Source organism: Rhinoderma darwinii, chromosome 4 (assembly GCF_050947455.1).
Source record: "Rhinoderma darwinii isolate aRhiDar2 chromosome 4, aRhiDar2.hap1, whole genome shotgun sequence".
NCBI lineage: Eukaryota > Metazoa > Chordata > Amphibia > Anura > Rhinodermatidae > Rhinoderma > Rhinoderma darwinii.
Genome location: NC_134690.1, coordinates 364,462,200 through 364,475,727, shown reverse-complemented (window position 1 = coordinate 364,475,727; position 13,528 = coordinate 364,462,200). Strand labels below are relative to the sequence as shown.

At 38.9% G+C, this 13,528-nt stretch overlaps 1 protein-coding gene across 5 annotated transcripts in view; it reads right to left on the bottom strand.

Annotated features, from left to right (window-relative positions):
* PLCB4 (phospholipase C beta 4) overlaps positions 1-13,528 on the bottom strand; it is a 263,547-nt gene that overhangs the window by 6,351 nt on the left and 243,668 nt on the right. For all 5 annotated transcript variants that reach the window (XM_075863064.1, XM_075863062.1, XM_075863065.1 and 2 more), the window contains 4 exons: positions 7,316-7,491; positions 6,980-7,081; positions 5,377-5,434; positions 443-529 (listed from right to left, as the gene is read on the bottom strand). In XM_075863064.1, coding sequence (XP_075719179.1) covers positions 443-529; positions 5,377-5,434; positions 6,980-7,081; positions 7,316-7,491 — 423 coding nt within the window. The remainder of the gene's footprint in view (positions 1-442; positions 530-5,376; positions 5,435-6,979; positions 7,082-7,315; positions 7,492-13,528) is intronic.

Here is a 13,528-nt window from a genome sequence, read left to right as displayed (position 1 = left end):
AATAAAACAAATATTAATCAAGTTTATTATTTTTGTACAAGAAGACCTATTATCTGAACTTGTATAAAGGTGGGGCTTCTCTTTAAGGCCCGGCTTAAAGTTTGGCCACTTTTGGACGGGCGTAATACGGGGGCTTTTTGTGCGCGTATTATGGATGCCGCAACTGGACCTCCTGCGCTTGATTAGTACCGGAGTTAGAGCACCATAGAAGTTTATGGGGTTCTAACTCTGTTTCTGATGAGAACACCCGTATTACGCCCATCTGAAAATTGCCTTAGTGTGTCAGTTCATCTCAAAGGAGCTGAGTTAGGGCTCTGCTGTGTAGGCAAAAGGGATCTAACATACTTTTGACCATGTAGTGAGTGTGTATGCATACACAAGTACACCAACAGACATATATCTATTAGTGGACATGGAGAATCTGTGCTCTGGTCCACTATACCTGTTCATTCTGCTTCTCCAGAATTTCCAAATGTTCCATTTGGGCTTTCTTCAACTGGTCCATTTCCTTAGATTGTTTCATTGCCAGCTAAAAGAAAACAGAATATTTTTAATGTCACTCTTATTAATCAAGACGACAAAATTAAGACTTTCATCATTTTCCATTTAACAACAATTGTAGCTTGTTATTTTGTAGTTAGAGCTGTCAGACAAAAACATACATTTTACGAAGCAGAATACCGACAGGCTCGAGTTGTTGTCATGGGAATGTTAAACCTGGCATTATGCTTGGCGCTCCATCTCTTCTTGCTTGAGATCAACAGTTTGTTTTTATTCAGAGCACAAATTCCTGTATAATACATGCAGGACTATCTATAGTGTGGAGAAGAAAATGCCTCCAAAGCACTCCCTCGTAATTGCAGAAAGTATTTTCACTAATTGTTTTAGGTGGCTCCCAAAAAAATAGCAGCTTATTTACACATTGGGGCTCCAAGTTCCTTCTAATACACTGCCCTGTTAATTTGCATAACAAGATTCCGGTAAGCATGCTAATTCTGAATAATCGAATCATTAATTGAATGGGGCTTGTTCAGAATAATAGCAGTGAGGAGTTAAATTGGTGAAGTCCTTCATTCTGTGGAATAACAGGTGTCAATTTATCCCTTATTTAAGGTGGGAAGGTGGCAAATGTTGCACATGTTGGTTATAGTGCATTTCCTTCCGAAATACTGGGGAAAATAGGTCGTTCCCCACGTTGTTCTGATGAAAAACCTACTTTGATTAAAAAGTTGATTGGAGATACATATAGAGAAGTGCAGCAAATTATAGGCTGATCAGCTAAAATGATCTCAAATGCCTTGAAGTAACAAACAAAACCTGAAGGAAGCGGTAAACTACGGTTTGAATGGATCGAAGAATAGCCAAAATGGCAAAGGCTCAGCTAATGATCACCTCCAGAAAGATCAAAGAAGATGTGAAGTTACCAGTGAGTAACTTTATCAGAAGACGATTAAGAGCAGCCAAGTTTATTAGCTCCTATGTGTAGAAATTTTTCCTTCCCTTTTCCCGTCCCTTGGTTGAACTTGATGGACATGTGTCTTTTTTCAGCCGTACTAACTATGTAACTATGTAATAAGTTACCAGCAAGAACTCCACGCGAAGTCCTGTTGTTAAAAAAAAGACATGTCCTGAATAGGTTCAAATTTGCCAAGGAACACATTGACTGGCCCAAAGAGAAATAGCACAACATTTTCTGGACTGATGAAAGCAAAATTGTTCTTTTTGGGTCTAGTGGCCGGAGACCATATGTCAGACGACCCCTGAGCACTGAATTCAAGCCACAGTACACTGTGAGGACCGTAAAGCATGGCAGTGCAGATATGGGGATGTTTCTCATACCATGGTGTTGGGCCTATTTATCGCATACAAGGGATCAGGGATCAGTTTGAATATATTAAAATACTTGAGATCATGTTGCCCTATCCTGAAGAAGAAATACCCTTGAAATGGGTGTTTCAACACGACAATGACCCAAAATACAGCAGTAAGTGAACAACATCTTGGTTACAGACAAACAGGATTGAGTTAATGGAGTGGCCGGCCCAATCCCGTGACCTCGATCCCATAGAGAACTTGAGGGGTTACATAAAAAATGCAGTTTATGAGGCAAAACCCAAAAATGCAGAAGAACTGTGGAATGTCGTCCAATCTTCCTGGACTGGAATACCTGTTCAGAGGTGCCAGAAGTTGGTCGACTCCATGCAACACAGATGTCAAGCAGTTCTCAGAAACAATAGTTATACCACTAAATATTAGTTCAGCAAAGTGGAATCTGAAACCGTTTTTCAGTTTATACATAAAATTTGTATGTTTTTAAAGAAAAACGCTGGCACGGGCAATTTTTTGAACAGCCTAATATTCCTTTTTCTTTACTTTCTGTAAAGGATTAACACAAACTGGATACATTTTGTTATTGTTTTGATGTGGAATTGGATGTGTAGTATTTCCAGTGCATTTGCATTTAGACAAAAAAAAAAAGTTAATGATTTTGCGCTTTATTTGCTTTTTAAACTCACTGCTATTTTTTTTTTTTTAACACTACTGCATATGGCTATGTACACATGATCTTGTTTCCCTTTTATCTTGTGTATTAAAACAAAGGTAAGGATGACATCAGAGGTGGCTATTGATTCTGGATTTTTTTTTTCCAAAGATTTTTTAGATGATCAGAGATGTATGCTATGCTTTACTCTGTCCAAAACTCTTAGAACTCTCTCCAATGACATCCAAACGTGAACATTTCTGCAGAGGGCCATGGAGCAAACATAATGTGAACTAAGCCTTATTATGTTCTACATCATACACCTCGTCTTAATCCGTGTAATATTTTATATAACCAATGCAGAAAAAAAAAACAACCTAGAAAACAATACTTTTTATTTGTTGTAAAAAACAAAAGCATTTAAATTCAGAGATGTTAGTGTCAGTTCACACATAGTTTTTTGCTGCTGATTTTGACTCGCAAACCGCGTCAAAATTAGCGCCAAAAAACTGCCTAAATTGCCCCCTTCCCCCATTGATTTAAATAGATTTTTTTTATTGGAGTTATAGGCGATTTTTTTGCCCTGGCGGCTTTTGGCCATTCGCTGAAAAGTATTCTTTCTTCAAGCAGTTTCCACCTCTGACCTTCCTTTGAAATCAATGAGTGGCAGAAAAAACCTGCGACACCTTTCTCTGAGTGTTTTTTGCAGAGTTTTTTAAATTGCGGTTCTCGCATTAGATTCAACAGCCATGGGCAAAAAAACGCCGCAAAAAAAATGTGGGGAAAAAAGTGTTAACACAATGGTGGCAGTTCATTTGAGGCAGAATTTTTCTGTCTGCAAAAACTTAGTGTGAACTAGGCCTCAGGCCTTATTCACACAAACGTGTCTATTTTGCGCGCGTAAAAAACGCAGCGTTTTTCCTGCATTGCAGTTCCGTGTGACAACCGTGTACGGTGCGCATTCTTTACGCGCGTATGTCATCCGTATGTCACGCGTTTTTTTAAATCCGCAAAAAAAACTGAAGGAGGCGTTTCTCTTTTTCTCATCGTTTCTTTCGCAACTGTTGAGTGAATCATGGACAGCACACGAATGATGTCGGTGGGCTGTCCATGATTTTCACGCACCCATTGACTTCAATGGGTGTGATATGCGCAAAAACGCACAAGTATAGGACATGCAGTGAGTTTCACGCAGCGGACACATGCTGCGTGAAAAACACTGCATGTCTGAATGGCCCCATTGAATTGCATAGGTCCTTGTGACGTCAGTTGTTTTAACGTGCGTAACACGGACATGAAATACGCTCGAGTGAATAAGGCCTTAGTATGAACATACAAGCTCCATGGAGATGTCCCATTTGATCCCAGAACCTTAGTGCTGCAAGGCAACAGTGGTAACACACACACACACTTTTTTATGTAGCTTTTTTGGGTGTTTTTTTCTATTTTTAAATGGTACAGATGTAGCACTTTTTATCTTGACTTTTAACACATTAAATACACAATGGCAAGAAATTTTAACTTGACTTTTTAAAGGGAATGTGTCGCTAGAAAAATATATATATTTTTTTTTAGTTAAACTATTAGTCAATAAATGATTACACATTGTTCTAATTTTTTTACATTTTTTTCACAATTCAGGAAATATTATAAATTAGATTCTAATTTATAACATTTCCATGTGCTGGTCACTAGAGGGAGCAATTCCCAAAATTGCAGCATTGCAATGTGGTAAAGCAACCTCATTGCTTTATGCAGCAAATTTGTAGACACACACGCTCTAGTGTGCTCGCACAATGCCCCCTCCTTTATCCTGGCTAGTGCCAGCAGAAAGGAGGGGGTTGAATGTTCAAACCTCCTACACTGTGTGCCGCCATTTTTTAGGAGGATTAGATACAGTGGTAATCACACTCACACAGTATAACACGAACATACACACACACAAACATAACTTACCTGCTCCTGCCACCGCCGCTGCCTCCGCTCCCTCCGCTCCTAGTCCTTGCTTCTGAACATATGGACGGAAGCCGCGACCGGAAGTAGTCATCTCACTGTCCGGCCTCGGCTTCCGGTCCACATGAAAATGGCGCCGGATGTCGCTCGGCCGAAGACCTTCCTTTTGGACTGTGTGGGAGCGGCGCATGTTCCCACACAGACAGCGTATGCTATAGTGAATGGAACGGGTCCTGTTCGCATTCACTATGGGGATGTATGTGCCGTATTCCATCTCTGTATGTGTCGTTAATCGACACATACAGAGATGAAAAAAAAATGGCAGCCCCCATAGTGAAGTAAAAGTAAGAAAAAAGAAAAAAGTAAAACACAAAAACACAAATAAATAATGTGTGGCGGCAGCTATGGGGGGCGTTCTACTGTGTGGCGGCAGCTATGGGGGGCGTTCTACTGTGTGGCGGCAGCTATGGGGGGGCGTTCTACTGTGTGGGGCAGCTATGGGGAGCATTACTGGTGAATTCATGTTTCGAAACAGTCTGCTGTTGTTCTGTGTACTTTTTACCAATAAACCTTTTAACTACTCACCTTGTTTTCATCTATGTGATGAATGGATCTTTCTCATCACGGATGAAACGCCGATCGGCAGCGCCAGAGAAACACCCGTTCTTTTTCTATCTTCTCCATTTTTAAAAAAGAGCTCAGTACACAAATATGTTGTCTGCCTCAATGATCTGGAGAGTCTATAGCTAAAAGGTTTATATTTACTTTAAAAAAAATACAACCTCTCAAGTGTAAGACTGCAGAACTTGTCAATCCAGCTGGTTGAAAAATGGAAGGAAAGGAGGTGGAATGGGCTACAAGATGGATCATGTGAAAAACAAGCAGCAAGCCATAATTTTCTGTTGCATAGGAGAACAAGATAGTGACTCATTTCTACTTACTCTTTTCCTTTCTTCAAGGAATTTCTTTGTGTTGCTGCTGTTCAATTCCCTCACTCGCCTACAAAAGATCAAAGGAATATAAATGGAGGCAAAATGAACAGCATGCAGCTCCGCATGCTACTAACACAAAGAAACAAAATGCATGAATACTAACAAAACTGACATAATCACTGATTTGTAATATACATATATAATGACTGTTCGAATAATAAATAGTCTTTGTAGTATCAATCACAGGATATGCCAGAAATTGCTGATAGATGCGGGTCCCACCTCTGGGATCTGCACCTATCTCCGAAACCGGAGTACCCTGACCCCGTCCGTACTTTTCATAATTCCTGGACACCCCTTTACTGATTCTCCTTCTGGATGCGGTGGCCAATGGCTGCCTCAGAAGGTGGGAGATCGCTGCAGGTCTCAGCATCTATCAGACATTTATGGCATATGCTGTGAATAGGCCATACATTTTTTAAGATGGGAATAATCCTTTACCCAATAAAATTGCAATATTTGTTCAAAGATATGTTGCAGAGAATCTTCCACTCTCTAAAGTTGATCATCTATGATCCAAGAGTTAGGATACTGCTGTCCAGCACTAAACTGAGATCAGGCAATCTTGCAGTTTGTGCATATGTTTTGAGCCTCTAAAGCAGTGGTCCCCAACCATGGGCTCAGGAGCCACTTTGTGGCTCGCCATAGGAACCTTGAGGTATAACCATATGCTCTTGCTACATCATGATATCCACATTAACAAGATAACAGATATATCCTATCCCCAGAAAAGTGCCAATTTGGGTGGTGGATCATCAGTGTGTTAAATTGCTCTGCTGTAAGTACCACAAGATATTTACAAGATATTGTGAGATCAGGAGATTAACAGGTAACTAAACTTTAAAAAAAACTTTTGACATGTCATAGTGACATTTCAGAAGTTTTGATCAGTGGGGGTCCGAGCACTGAGACCCCCACCGATCGCTAAAACGAAGCTGCAGAAGAACTTGGGTGAACGCAGTGCCGCTCCATTTCTTATGAGCTTTCATTGGAGCGGTCTACGGAAAGTCAGAGTCGTACAGCGCTCATTCGACTTTCCGAGGAAAGCCGATGATAAACTAAGCTGCACATCGCTCACCCAAGTGCGTCTGCCGCTTTGTTTTAGCGATCGGTGGGGGTCTCTGTGCCCGGGCCCGACCGATCAAAACTTCTGACATGTCAAAAGTTTTTAAAATGTTTAGTTACCCATTAAAAGCATAATCCCTTTCAGTTACCACATATTTTAATTAGTAGTAAATATAGAGTGATTGGTGGATTTTAAATAGAGGTGGAGTTGTCGGAGAGGGTAATAAAAAGGGAAGGGTTGGGCAGGGCTAAGGGTTAATAATGAGCTTTGATAGATACTATATACTGAAGATACATTTGGTTTACTGTTATAATTGCATATATTTATTAAAAGCAAGATATTTTTAATGTTTTGATTTATAGATTAAATTGATCAATAAAAAATACAATAAATAAAAAAATCAATCAACATGAAAAACATTTTTGTTAGCATTTGTTATTATCAAATTATTTTTATTAATAATTTTTTTTTAAATCAAGCACATACCTTTCCCGTTCAGCTTTGTTTTTGATAGATTTATCCTGGCTTATGGCTTTGCTGTTTTCCATGGAGATTTTAGCTTGATTGGCCCTCATCTCCTTGCTCTCTCTGTGAATATACAAGCTTACTGTATGTTGTAATGGAAAGCTTATTAAGTAAAAGCTATATTGTACAACATGATAAAGTTAAATAGCTACTTAGTATGGTTAAAAAAAGACATATGTCCATCAAGTTCAAACATGGGAGGGGAAGGAAGTGGATAAAAGGAAGGAGGGGTCCCAAAACTTAGTTTAGTCCTATTGATTTCGTATTGTATAATGCTATCAAACTTGAATTGCGTACCGATCCTGGGAGAGTTTCAGATGTTGTGTCTGTTGTTCTTGGACGGTGATCAGCAGTTTTTTGAGGAGTTCGCATTGTTGACTTAAATGTACATCTTGGAGATCTTGTACTTCAGCAGCGTGTGTGTTAAGCAACTCTGACCACTCCTTCGTATGTTGAGCCACAATTTCTTTCACCTAGCGGAACAGAAATGTAATACCTGGTAAAACGGACAGTTTGACTAGAAATTTTGTAGAAGGATCTTGTGGTCAAGTACACAAAGTTTTAAGGAGATAAAATATTTTTTTTTATCAACTTTGGTTATTTTTGAAAATAGATTTTTTAGAAAAATGGTGCGTAGATAAGGCGCGGTGACAATAAAAATGGTTGGGTAGTTGTGTTTTTTGGAAGGTCCCTTAAACATATACCTACATTACAGCACTCTAAATGGGAGCTTACTTGGAGACAGCAGTGCACCTTACATGAAGTGAGTTAGGGACTTTGTCTCAAGCTGTACTCTTCCATTACTTATGGCTTCGTTCATATCTGCGTTGGGAATCCAAACTAAAACAAACGGAAACCACAGGTTTCCGTTAGCATCACCATTGATTTCAATGGTGACGGATCCGGCACAAATGGTTTGCTTTTCTCATCGTTGTTTCTCATCTCTGCGCTATTCATTCCGTCAAACCGACGGAACCCTTAAACAATGGTGACAAATGGAAACCATTTGCACCGGATCCGTCACCAATGGTGATACAAACGAAACCTACAGTTTCCGTTTGGATTACGTTTATGCGTTTCCCTGACTGAAAGCTCTGATGGAACCCATGAACGGAGTCCCAACGCAGATGCGAACGAAGCCTAAGGGGGACAGATATACAGTGCATTCCTTTAATTTCCCCTCTACAATTTGGGAAAGGAGAGGGGGATTTCCTTTTTTGCCCAAGGAAGAAAAAGGCTAAAAACATTTGTAATTGAAAATTCCACTCAAGCCTTCTTTTTGGCCCAGTCCCTTTTTATAGTTGTTAGTTATGTGTGGGCACATTACTGTATAACCAGTCTCTATAAAAAGTGAGTTTAATGATCCGATTAAAGCCTCTAAAGTCTTAAATTGTGTGCTAATAATCTGAAGTGGATAAATCCTTTGAGATACCGAAATTAAGTGGCCATACAAGAAATAGTCAGATGTTACAGCCTGCCTGTATATCCCCTGTGTGGTTTTCTAAGGGATGGATTGAGTCATTACAAGGAGAATGAGTGCTTCTGGTCATCATTCAATGTATATTTCCATACTGTTCTGTTTCATACATTTCTACGCTAACAATTTAGATAATATATAAGATGACATTTGACTTTACCTACCAAAACCAGCAGTGTAAATAGTTTAGATTGTTTCCTATGCACAATCTTTTCTGCAGACCAAAGTTCCCTTGTCATCCGCAAACCTAGATTTACATTTCTTGGATGGCTTTTGTCACCACCTGAGCCTAATGTGTATATAGCTCCTACTTAGGTCAATAAGAGCAGATTATAGCTGTATACGGAACAGCTCCAAGTGATGGCAACAGGCAGATGAGATGTGTGAAAGGGAACAATGTTTTATATCATATAATTATGTCCTTATGGGTGTAGCATAGTGGCAAGTTCTCTTTAATGTGTTAAAACGCGCTTTTATACATTAGGTTCGCAAATTATAGTTAGAGGGGTAGGTTATGGCTGTAGTATGAACGAAACATAGAATTGTTCTTACAAGTTAACATTAAAATATAACCAATAATACAGGCAAAAGAGTTTAAAGTGAGACTCCAGTTTCAAGCCATTTTCATGAATAAGTAACAGTTCCCTGATATTATGTTACTATCCAAATACCTCCCCTTAAATCAGGGCTGCAATTAATCTAAATCTCCCGGCCATTATCCTGCAGAGGCCAGAAACAGAATACAAGAGCATAGTACTGGCTGCCTTACACAATGCCTGCATCTTGGTGAGGGCATCTGCATGGCTCTGGAATCCAGACTTGCAGGCATCATTGAATGTCTAGAAAGGTTTTTCCCAGAATCATAAATTATCAGCTATGCACAGGATAGGTGATAATTTTTTGATTGTGGGGCTCGCACTGCTGGGACTCCATTGATCGCCAGAGCAGGCGTCCCGAACCCCTGTTCCTCCTCACTGCTGAACCGCTGTGAGGAAAACATTAAATGGAGCGACGGCGAGCATGCATGCTGCCGCTCCATTCAAATTCTATAAGAAAGGCGCAAACAGCTGAGAAGAGCGCTCGTCTGTTTCCATCATTCTCATAGACATTGAATCGACCGCCACTCCATTCAAGCTCCTCCCAACTGTGGGGGATGCAGTGAGGGGTATCTGTGGGTTTGGGATCCCCGTTCTCATGATCAGTGGGGGTCTTAGCAGTGGGACCCCCTTCGATCAGAAAATTATCACCAATATTATGGATAGGTGATCATTTATGATTCTGGGATCACTCCTTTTAATGAAGAAGCTTAGTTAACTAACATATGTACAATGCTATCAAAACCTTCATGTTATCATGTGAATACAGAGCCTATTCCCACACTGCGAGACCCTGCTTTATACTGGGTAAGGCCTCATGCACACGGCTGTGCCAGTAATCACGATTGCGGGAACGGCTGGCCTGCTGACGGCCGCATTTTTGGCCCGTGCTCCCATACAAAACATGTTCTATCTTTTGCGGTACACTTCTACGGCACAGACACTTATCGGTAGCGATATGGAAAGGTGTCCACGGCCAATGGAACCGAACGGGTCTGTAATTGTGGACCGTATTACGGTCTGCAATTATGGAGATTTTTTACGTTCGTGTGCATGGGGCCTAAGGGTCTGGAGTATAATGCCACAAGAATATGTTTTTATTTAAAGAAAAGTTCCTGTTTTCCTGCAGGTATTGTGCAATTGGGACTAATTACAGTTCTTTATCTCAGCGACAGGACTAAATCTTAAAGACTCGCTTTAAAAACAACAGCAGCATATAGAATTTTGACTAATGTACAATTTCCTCCATAAGGAACACTAGAAGTACAATACTTTCCATTATTGACGCATTTAAAATCTAATTTAATTAGTACGCCAGCCCAGTCCCACTCATGACTCCTACACTCTGTCTGCTCTGTGTTTCGTATGAACAACCTGGGGTGCAGTGGGAAGTTTTCAACAAACCACATGTACAGACTCTTTTAGAAAGAGAATGCTGAGATTTTGCCACAACAAAAACTTTAAAAAGACATCTTGACAATTGCCTACTTTGTACTTAATAAACATCATGACTTCTATGGAGATGGGATTGGTGTGGGACAAATATATATTATTCCACCCTCTGACTTAATTTTTTTTAGTGGTCATCAAAAGACCATTTTTGTAATGTTGCTATGCCCAAAAATTGAGTATGTGTGCCAAAATTACAACTATTTCAGCTGTTTTCAAAAAGGATTGTGGCTAACAAGAGTCATAAAATACCCCAAATCTATTACAGACGTACACCATTTTATACATACGCCAGCCATGAGGTAGTGTACGAAACAGAAATGTATAAAGTGCCTAGCAAGCTGCACCAATTTCATTATGTTACGTGGACCACATGATAAATATTCACAAACTCATAAATTCAGCCATCCTATGACACTATTCATACATCTCTCCCAGTATTTCTTCAAAATTACTACAGTGTTCATGTAATGTGAAAAAAAAGTTTAGATTGCATATATTTGCCATCTATTTATTTTACTTATTATTTCACTTTTTTCAGTTTTAGTCCCTTTGGGGCAATATATTGGTAATACATTTGTCCTATGCCAGCAAAAAGTACTATTTGTGGACAATAAAATGCTTGTGATAAAGGGCACCCCTCACTCTCAATTATAACTAGTACTTTTTAGCATTTCTTTTGACATGCAGTTCTATTCAGACATTTAATAGCCATTTCAATCTCTTAAGAAAACTGGACATAATATGGCGGCAGCTAGTGATTGGCTGCAGCGGGCACGTTGTGTCAACACGTCATCGCTGGACCTGGAAGAACATAGACCAGCGCAAAACCCGTGAAGCATCAGCACAGCAGCGGCAGGGGATTCGCAAGGTGAGTATTACTTCTTATAGAATTGTAAGTTGGACAACCCCTTCAACTTTGACCTTGCTTTATCTATACCATAAGGAGTTACATGGAAGAACATACACAACCTAAAATATACTGTATGTCTATGAATCTTTTAAAATGTACCTTTTCTTGTCACATTAATTTAGATCTGCATCAATACTGTATTAATAAAATTACTGATTATAATGATTGTTTGAAATGTAATTTTTTGGGACTTGTCCTTTATCCTTTAGAGCTACAAAACCAAAAAAACTGTGAGGAAAAGTGGGAAAACTTTGTTTGTTACAATTGGCGGAAGAGAGGGGCAGTACTGCACACAGAGCAGAGACTGAGACAACAGGGCAATAGAAGTTGATGAACTTCCAGACATGGGGAAGTGATATCTGAGCTTACAAAAGCGCCGCTTTAGGTAGAAAAAGAAGCATATTAGTGAGTTATTTAAACTCCTTTAACACCTTTACTTTCCTAGCCTATCAGCGATGTTGCCCGTCGCTGTAGGGGATATTAAGACTACAGTTTTCTGAAGAGAACACCACAAAAAATATTCTACTTTACAGCTATTGTATGCTGGCGGAACAGGGTCCACATGCCTATTTTTGCCGTCAGTGGTCTGTGTCTACCCATGGTATCTCATATTGCCAATCTCAACCCTACTTGGTATAGAGAAGATCTCTGAAACTATCTACACATTCTTTTGTATAGATAAGATGTTGGTATATAAATCTATACTCCTTGGATTCTGTGCTATCTAGAAGGAGAATTGGGGGAATTAAGGATGTCATGCTCTGGAGGGAGAAGCTGCCTTTCCAACATGCAAGAAGACTGATTCTTACATCCATTATACAAAGACCCATAATTCCTATTTGCATGTAGTATCAATTAAACATTCATTACTTGTCATATTAAACATTTTCCATCCTTTGACATATATATTCCACATATTACCAAACTTTGTAACAATGGTTTTTCCTCTGGTACAATAATGTTTCAGTTGAAAAATATTTACATCAAAGAAGGTGACTATTTTGGGCATTATATAATTATGATGTACTTCACTGTCACTTAATATATTAACCCCCCTTATTTCAAAGCATTGTTGTTATAGTGTGAAAATATTGTTAAAACATTGAACATTGTGACACATCATCTTTACACTTTAGCAAAGATACCCCACTAGAAAAAAATGATAGTCTGTTCAAAAATAAGTAAAAAATAAGTAAAAAAATATGTATGCTTTAAAGAGAACATGTCACTTCTTCTGCCATGTCTGTTTTAGTAAAATATTATATTCCTCATGAATTAACAATTCTGGAGCATCTTTCTTAGAACTCTAGGTTGTGCCGTTCCTGAAAAAATTGGCAACTGGGTGTTACCAGTTGGGGGTGTGTCACTACACAGACTGACACTGTCCAATCAGTGCTGACAGAGTGAGACTGTGTACTGACACACCACTAGTACACCGGGAATGGTAACGCCCAGGTGTCAATTTATTTATACATTTCTAGAAGGAATAACAGAGAAATGACAACATAGAGTTCTAAGAATATTTGTTCTAGAATTGTTATTTCATGGGGAAGTAGTTACTAAAACAGACATATAAGAACAGGGGGCGGGTCCTCCTTAACTACGGTATTTCATTTAAGAAGCTGATAACATATACATATTAAGCAGCTACACTTTGAAATAAAATATATGTAACAAATGTGCAACATTGTTTAAGAAAAATGTTTACCTTGAATGTTAATATACACATTTTACTGAATTTCAATAAATTACTTGCTATATTTTTTACTGCCTGATCTAACTAAATAGCCTGCACTTGAGTGTAAATAGATTACCTGCACTTCATTTTTTATAAACCGTCATATTCCTCAATTACACCTATATGTCACTAATACATGTAACTGGCCATATCAGGCCGTTAGTTATTTAAAAAAATCTATTATTTAGTTAGAATATATCAATGTAAAGGAGATAATTTGGGTAAAAACATCAACACTTTAATACTAAAAATAATGTTAAGTCTTTTTTTTTTTCTATGTTCATTTTAAAGGGAACCGGTCACCAGCATTTCACCTATTAAGCCAGCAATACCAGGT